Source organism: Salvelinus sp. IW2-2015, unplaced genomic scaffold (assembly GCF_002910315.2).
Source record: "Salvelinus sp. IW2-2015 unplaced genomic scaffold, ASM291031v2 Un_scaffold16395, whole genome shotgun sequence".
In the NCBI taxonomy this organism is placed as follows: Eukaryota; Metazoa; Chordata; class Actinopteri; order Salmoniformes; family Salmonidae; genus Salvelinus; species Salvelinus sp. IW2-2015.
The window spans coordinates 80,240-88,667 of NW_019957566.1; the positions used below are offsets into that span (position 1 = coordinate 80,240).

The 8,428-nt window shown below is 50.1% G+C and overlaps 2 protein-coding genes across 2 annotated transcripts in view; both read right to left on the reverse strand.

The window, feature by feature from the left end:
- Positions 1-6,096, reverse strand: part of LOC112080641 (sphingosine kinase 2-like) — an 8,145-nt gene extending 2,049 nt beyond the window's left edge. The window contains exons 1-3 of the mRNA XM_070442648.1: positions 4,375-6,096; positions 2,615-2,709; positions 2,411-2,527 (exon numbers count right to left, since the gene is read on the reverse strand). Of these exons, the coding sequence (XP_070298749.1) occupies positions 2,411-2,527; positions 2,615-2,709; positions 4,375-4,546 (384 nt within the window). The 5' untranslated portion in view covers positions 4,547-6,096. The remainder of the gene's footprint in view (positions 1-2,410; positions 2,528-2,614; positions 2,710-4,374) is intronic.
- The window catches only part of LOC112080639 (zinc finger protein 512B), a 45,202-nt gene that overhangs the window by 12,125 nt on the left and 24,649 nt on the right, over positions 1-8,428 (reverse strand). The gene's annotated exons all lie outside the window — the stretch shown is intronic.

Consider the following 8,428-nt stretch of genomic DNA (forward strand, 5'->3'; position numbering starts at 1 on the left):
GAGAGAGATACCAGCAGGTAGCCTAGTGGTTAGTGTTGGGAACAGTAACCAGCAGGTAGGCCTAGTGGTTAGAGTGTTGGGCCAGTAACCAGCAGGTAGCCTAGTGGTTAGTGTTGGGCCAGTAACACAGCAGGTAGCCTAGTGGTTAGTGTTGGGCCAGTAACCAGCAGGTAGCCTAGTGGTTAGTGTTGGGCCAGTAACCAGCAGGAGGTAGCCTAGTGGTTAGTGTTGGCCAGTAACCAGCAGGTAGCCTAGTGGTTAGAGTATGGGACAGTAACCAGCAGGTAGCCTAGTGGTTAGTGTGTTGGGCCAGTACCAGCAGGTAGTCTAGTGGTTAGAGTGTTGGGCCAGTAACCAGCAGGTTAGCCTAGTGGTTAGAGTGTTGGGCCAGTAACCAGCAGGTAGCCTAGTGGTTGTGTTGGGCCAGTAACCAGCAGGTAGCCTAGTGGCTAGAGTGTTGGGACAGTAACCAGCAGGTACCTAGTGGTTAGAGTGTTGGGCCAGTAACCAGCAGGTAGCTCCTAGTGGTTAGTGTTGGCCAGTAACCAGCAAGGTAGCCTAGTGGTTAGAGTGTTGGGCCAGTAACCAGCAAGGTAGCCTAGTGGGTAAGTGTTGGGCCAGTAAACCAGCAGGTAAGCCTAGTGGGTTAGAGTGTTGGGCCAGTCCAGCAGGTAGCCTAGTGGTTAGAGTGTTGGGCCAGTAAACCAGCAGGTAGTTAGTGGTTAGAGTGTTGGGCCAGTAACCAGCAGGTAGCCTAGTGGTTAGAGTGTTTGGGCCAGTACACCAGCAGGAACCTAAGTGGTTAGTGTTTGGGCCAGTAACACAGCAGGTAGCGCTAGTGGTTAGTGTTGGGCCAGTAACCAGCAGGTAGCCTAGTGGTTAGATGTGTTGGGCCAGTAACCAGCAGGTTAGCTAGTGGTTAGAGTGTTGGGCCTGTAACCAGCAGGTAGTCTAGTGGTTAGTGTGTTGGCCAGTAAACCAGCAGGTAGCTAGTGGTTAGTGCGTGTTGGCTCAGTAACCAGCAGGTAGTCTAGTGGTTAGAGTGTTGGGCCAGTAACCAGCAGGTAGCCTAGTGGTTAGTGTTGGGCCAGTAACCAGCAGGTAGCCTATGGTTAGAGTGTTGGGCCAGTAACCAGCAGGTAAGACTAGTGGTTAGAGTGTTGGGCCTGTAACACAGCAGGTAGTCTAGTGGTTAGTGTGTTGGGCCAGTAACAGCAGGTAGTCTAGTGGTTAGTGTGTTGGGCCAGTAACCAGCAGGTAGTCTAGTGGTTAGAGTGTTGGGCCAGTCACCAGCAGGTAGCCTAGTGGTTAGTGTTGGGCCAGTAACCAGCAGGTAGCCTAGTGTTAGAGTGTTGGGCCAGTAACCAGCAGGTAGACTAGTGGTTAGAGTGTTGGGCCTGTAACCAGCAGGTAGACTAGTGGGTTAGAGTGTTGGGCCAGTAACCGAAAGGTTGTTGGATCGAATCCTTGAGCTGACAAGGTAAAGGTCTGTCGTTCTGCCCCTGAACCAAGGCAGTTAACCCAATGTTCCCTGGCTAGGCCGTCATTGTAAATAAGAATTTGTTCTTAACTGACTTGCCTAGTTAAAATAAAGTTTTAATTTAAAAAAAGTCAGTTAAGAACAATTCTTATTTACAATGACGGTCTACCCTGTACAAATCCTCCCCTAACCGCGGACGACGCTGGGCTGTAGTGCGCCGCCCTATGGGACTTCTGATCATGGCCGGTTGTGATACAGCCTGGAATCGAACTACTCGGGAGCCAGCAATATTGACTAGATAATTCCAGGCTGTGCAAGTTTTGTCCTTATATAGATTTTCTCGTCCCATTCTCATGAAATAACCTTAGTAAGGCAAAAAAATAAGTCTTAATTTATTTAGACTTCATTTTCAACATATTGTTGCAGCCTAACATATAAGATTGCACCATTAGATTTTTAAAGTTCAAATACAGAAGTCTTGCACACATCCCGATATACCTACCATCTTGGACTTCACATTTTGGCAATGTCAAACATCCCTGATATTCGATAGAATACTATATCGTCCCAATGCTAATTAGACTGCACACCTTTTATTTCCAATGAAAAACTACTGTGGGTGTGTGTGTGACTGTAAAGGTGCGTGATTATCTACATCAGCAATGAGAAATGTATCAAGTGGTTGAGGAATGATTTTGAGGCGTGAGAGAAATTATTAATTCAATCCAGACACACCATGGGACCAGAACCATGAACTGGAATAACCGATTCATTAATTTCAATGCTTCTAACTAGTATCTCCAGCATTCTCACCATGTGATCTAACAAGAAATTCTAAAATATTGCATGTTTAGGTTTGAATCAGTCTCATATCTCTGGTCAAGTCATTACATGTGTCACATAGCTGGTTGATGTGTGTGTGTGACCCACCCTGCATGGTGGTTGATGGAGCCAAGCCAGGGCATTTCCAGAGCCACAGGGCAGGATGCCTACAGGTGTCTTTATTGCTAGTTCCCAGTCTGGACGCTCCATCAAACCATTGATCACCTGGAGAGAGAAAAGCAGAGCAGAGTCAGACACACACACCACACCCCACAACCATATACAACCCCCCCCACACACACACCCTCACACCTCGTGCAGCAGGCCATCTCCAGAGACGATGATGATGCCGTCCCCCTGTGGCAGGGAGATCTCTTTGATCAACTCTCTGGCATGGTTCTGTCGCTCTGAGAAGAAAAGGAGACGTGTTTTAGGAGGTTGTACCTGTGTGTGTGTGATACCGGTTAACGGCTGAAGTTGCAGAGCTGATGTTACGGTGTGTGTTACCTGTCTGTATCAGGTTGTAGAGCTGATGTTACGGTGTGTGTTACCTGTCTGTATCAGGTTGCAGAGCTGATGTTATGGTGTGTGTTACCTGTCTGTATCAGGTTGGTAGAGCTGATGTCACGGTGGTGTGTTACCTGTCCTGTATCAGGTTGTAGAGCTGATGTTACGGTGTGTGTTACCTGTCTGTATCAGGTGCAGAGCTGATGTTACGGTGTGTGTTACCTGTCTGTATCAAGGTTGTAGAGCTGATGTTACGGTGTGTGTTACCTGTCTGTATCAGGTTGTAGCTGATGTTACGGTGTGTGTTACCTGTCTGTATCAGGTTGTAAGCTGATGTTACGGTGTGGTTTACCTGTCTGTATCAGGTTGTAGAGCTGATGTTAGTGTGTGTTACCTGTCTGTATCAGGTTGCAGAGCTGATGTTATGGTGTGTGTTACCTGTCCTGTATCAGGTTTGTAGCTGATGTTACGGTGTGTGTTACCTGTCTGTATCAGGTTGTAGCTGATGTTACGGTGTGTGTTACCTGTCTGTATCAGGTTGTAGAGCTGATGTATGGTGTGTGTTACCTGTCTGTATCAGGTTGTAGAGCTATGTTACGGTGTGTGGTTACCTGTCTGTATCAGGTGCAGCTGATGTTACGGTGTGTGTACCTGTCTGTATCAGGTTGCAGTAGCTGATTTATGGTGTGTGTTACCTGTCTGTATCAGGTTGACGAGCTGATGTTATGGTGTGTTTACCCTGTTGTATCAGGTTGTAGCTGATGTTACGGTGTGTGTTACCTGTCTGTATCAGGTTGAGAGCTGATGTTTGGTGTGTGTTACCTGTCTGTATCAGGTTGAGAGCTGATGTTATGGTGTGTGTTACCTGTCTGTATCAGGTTGTAGAGCTGATGTTACGGTGTGTGTTACCTGTCTGTATCAGGTTTGCAGAGCTGATGTTACGGTGTGTGTTACCTGTCTGTATCAGGTTGTAGAGCTGATGTTATGGTGTGTGTTACCTGTCTGTATCAGGTTGTAGAGCTGATGTTACGGTGTGTGTTACCTGTCTGTATCAGGTTGCAGAGCTGATGTTATGGTGTGTGTTACCTGTCTGTATCAGGTTGCAGCTGGTGTTACGGTGTGTGTTACCTGTCTGTATCAGGTTTGCAGAGCTGATGTTACGGTGTGTGTTACCTGTCTGTATCAGGTTGTAGAGCTGATGTTTGGTGTGTGTTACCTGTCTGTATCAGGTTGCAGCTGATGTTACGGTGTGTGTTACCTGTCTGTATCAGGTTGCAGAAGCTGATGTTACGGTGTGTGTTACCTGTCTGTATCAGGTTGTAGAGCTGATGTTACGGTGTGTGTTACCTGTCTGTATCAGGTTGTAGAGCTGATGTTACGGTGTGTGTTACCTGTCTGTATCAGGTTGTAGAGCTGATGTTACGGTGTGTGTTACCTGTCTGTATCAGGTTGCAGAGCTGATGTTATGGTGTGTGTTACCTGTCTGTATCAGGTTGTAGAGCTGATGTTACGGTGTGTGTTACATGTCTGTATCAGGTTGTAGCTGACATTACAGTGTGCGTTACCTGTCTGTATCAGGTTGTAGCTGATGTTAGCCTCTCTGATCATTGGCAGGATGTGTGTCTGACACCACTGCATAGCCTGGCCTCTCCCACTGAAGGGGTTCACCAATAGCAGCAGCCTTCGGGGACGGGGCAGTAGACATTTGCCAATTTCTGAGGGAAAGCAGCCAATCATAAGAAACAAATTTATTGATTGTTCTATCAAAAATACAAGGCTTCATCTTCACAGTGTACAAGAGAACAACAACGTAACGTGATACCATAAAGCAGGGTTTCCCAAACACAGTCCTGGAACCCCCACACGTTTGAGCTGATTCAAATAACCAACTCAACATCTTCACTTCAGTGCTCAGTCTTCCACAAAACACCTAGTAATAACAAGCAGAGCCCTATCTACACAGCAGCACCTACTGTATAGGGTTGAAGTGGACCAAACACTAACTGCACACATCTCTGACTAAAGCCATTATAGAAGCAGAACCAGCAGCTAGGAGGTTGTCTAATTCACACTGCAGGGGAGAGCAACAGACTAGACAGAGTACAAGGAGTTAGAGATATAAGGAGAGAGAGATAAGAGAAGAGACAGAATTACAGACAAACAGATAGAGTGGAGAAAGAGTTAGACAGAGAGAGAGTAGACAGAGTTACAGACATACAGAGTGGAGACAGTTACATACAGAGTGTGTGATGAATAGAGCAGGAGAGTGAGAGAGAGCAGGAGAGAGAGCAAGAGAGAGAGAGAGAGCACTAGAGAGAGAGCAGGAGAGAGGGGACAGAGTGAGAAAGGGGTAGTAACTGGGAAAGGAGAAAGAGGGAGGACATTGAAAGAGGAAGACAAAGAAATGCAGACAGCAGGGAGGGAGGAGGTACAAAACAAAAGAGGACAGAGGGCAGATAGATGGATGAGAGGAGACAGGAGTAGAARAGGAGACRAGACTGAAAAAGGTGTAAAGACAGCAAGGATGAAAGACTATGGGGGGAGGATGTACAGACAGACACTGAGGGTGTAGACTAAGGCACAGAGACAGTGAGAAAAGAAGAGTGTTTGGGAGAGAGGAAGGAGACAAGACAGAGAGAGATAATGAGTGAGGGAGAGTCAAAACAAATGGAAGAAAATGTAATGTTGAAATAGATAATGGATGGGCTTTACGTAGGCCTTGGGGTTCTTCCAGGTCCTCAAAGTGCTAAAACGAGACAGCAATGTGAGAAAGGCTGACGATGGAAAAAGCAAAAAGGAGAGTGCAAGACAGAGGGACACAGAGAGAGAAAGAAGGAGAGCATATACTGTATATAGATAGAAAGAACCACACAGGCCGTGGGTAAACAGTGGTGTTGCTATTTGGGCAGAACGGGAGCTAGTGGGAAGGGAGGGATACTGTGTTGGTGAGGGGTGGGAGTTAGTGGGAAGGGAGGGATACTGTGTTGGTGAGGGGTGGGAGTTAGTGGGAAGGGAGGGATACTGTGTTGGTGAGGGGTGGGAGTTAAGTGGGAAGGGAGGGAGGCTGTGTTGGTGAGGGGTGGGAGTTAGTGGGAAGGGAGGGATATGTGTTTGGTGAGGGGTGGGAGTTAGTGGGAAGGGAGGGAGGCCATGTTGGTGAGGGGTGGGAGTTAGTGGGAAGGGAGGGATCCTGTGTTGGTGAGGGGTGGGAGTTAGTGGGAAGGGAGGGATACTGTGTTGGTGAGGGGTGGGAGTTAGTGGGAAGGGAGGGATACTGTGTTGGTGAGTGAGGGTGGGAGTTAGTTGGAAAAGGGAGGGATACTGTGTTGGTGAGGGGTGGGAGTTAGTGAGAAGGGAGGGAGCCGTGTTGGTGAGGGGTGGGAGTTAGTTGGAGGGAGGGATACTGTGTTGTGAGTGAGGGTGGGAGTTAGTGGGAAGGGAGGGATACTGTGTTGGGAGTGAGGGGTGGGAGTTAGTGGGAAAGGGAGGGATACTGTGTTGGTGAGGGGTGGGAGTTATTTGGAAGGGAGGGATACTGTGTTGGTGAGGGTGGGAGTTAGTGGAAAGGGAGGTAGGCCGTGTTGGTGAGGGGTGGGAGTTAGTTGGGAAGGAGAGGGATACTGTGTTGGTGAGGGGTGGGAGTTAGTGGGAAGGGAGGGAGGCCGTGTTGGTGAGGGGTGGGAGTTAGTTGGAAGGGAGGGATACGTGTTGGTGAGGGGTGGGAGTTAGTGGAAGGGAGGGATACTGTGTTTGGTGAGGGTGGGAGTTAGTGAGAGGGAGGGAGGCCGTGTTGGTGAGGGGTGGGAGTTAGTTGGAAGGGAGGGATACTGTGTTGGTGAGTGAGGGGTGGGAGTTAAGTGGAGAAGGGAGGGATACTGTGTTGGTGAGGGGTGGGAGTTAGTTGGAAGGAGGGATACTGTGTTGGTGGGGGTGGGAGTTAGTGGGAAGGGAGGGAGCCGTGTTGGTGAGGGGTGGGAGTTAGTTGGAAGGAGGGATACGTGGTTGGTGAGGGGTGGGAGTTAGTGGAAGGGAGGGATAACTGTGTTGGTGAGGGGTGGGAGTTAGTGGGAAGGGAGGGATACTTGTTGGTGAGGGGTGGGAGTTAGTGGGAAGGGAGGGATAACTGTGTTGGTGAGGGGTGGGAGTTAGTGGGAAGGGAGGGAGGCAGTGTTTGGTGAGGGGTGGGAGTTAGTGAGAAGGGAGGGATACTGTGTTGTGAGTGAGGGGTGGGAGTTAGTGGAAGGGAGGGATACTGTGTTGGGAGTGAGGGGTGGGAGTTAGTGGGAAGGGAGGGATACTGTGTTGGTGAGTGAGGGGTGGGAGTTAGTGGAAGGGAGGGATACTGTGTTGGTGAGGGGTGGGAGTTAGTTGGAAGGGAGGGATACTGTGTTGGTGAGGGGTGGGAGTTAGTGGAAGGGAGGGAGGCGTGTTTGGTGAGGGGTGGGAGTTAGTTGGAAGGGAGGATACCGTGTGGTGAGGGGTGGGAGTTAGTTGGAAGGGAGGGATCCGTGTTGGTGAGGGGTGGGAGTTAGTGGAAGGGAGGGATACTGTGTGGTGAGGGGTGGGAGTTAGTGGGCAAGGGAGGGATACTGTGTTGGTGAGGGGTGGGAGTTAGTGGAAGGGAGGGAGGCCGTGTTGGTGAGGGGTGGGAGTTAGTGGAAGGGAGGGATACTGTGTTGGTGAGGGGTGGGAGTTAGTGGGAAGAGAGGGACGTGTTGGTGAGGGGTGGGAGTTAGTTGGAAGGGAGGGATACTGTGTTGGTGAGGGGTGGGAGTTAGTGAAGGGAGGGAGGCTGTGTTGGTGAGGGGTGGGAGTTAGTGGGAAGAGAGGGAGGCCTGTTGGTGAGGGGTGGGAGTTAGTGAGAAGGAGGGATACTGTGTTGGTGAGGGTGGGAGTAGTGGAAGGAGGGAGGCTGTGTTGGTGAGGGTGGGAGTTAGTGGGAAGAGAAGGGAGGCCGTGTTGGTGAGGGGTGGGAGTTAGTGAAGGGAGTGGATACTGTGTTGGTGAGGGTGGATTAGTGGGAAGGGAGGGAGCAGTGTTTGGTGACGGGGTGGGAGTTAGTGGGAAGGGAGGGATACTGTGTTGGTGAGTGAGGGGTGGGAGTTAGTGAGAAGGGAGGGATACTGTGTTGGTGAGGGGTGGTGGAGTTAGTTGGAGGGAGGGATACTGTGTGTGTGATGGGGTGGGAGTTAGTTGGAAGGGAGGGATACTGTGTTGGTGAGTGAGGGGTGGGAGGTTAGTGAGAAGGAGGGATACTGTGTTGGTGAGGGGTGGGAGTTAGTTGGAAGGGAGGGATACTGTGTTGGTGAGGGGTGGGAGTTAGTGAGAAGGGAGGGAGGCCATGGTTGGGTGAGGGGTGGGAGTTAGTGGGAAGGAGGGAGGCAGTGTTGGTGAGTGGGGGTGGGAGTTAGTGGGAAGGAAGGGAGGCGTGGTTGTTGAGTGAGGGGAGTTAGTTGAAAGGGAGGGAGGCAGTGCTTGGTGTAGTGAGGGGGTAGTTGTTGGAAGGGAGGGAGGCGTGTTGTGAGTTGAGGGTGGGGAGTTAGTGAGAGAAGAGAGGGAGACGTGTTGGTGAGGGGTGGGAGTTAGTGAGAAGGGAGGGATACTGTGTTGGTGAGGGGT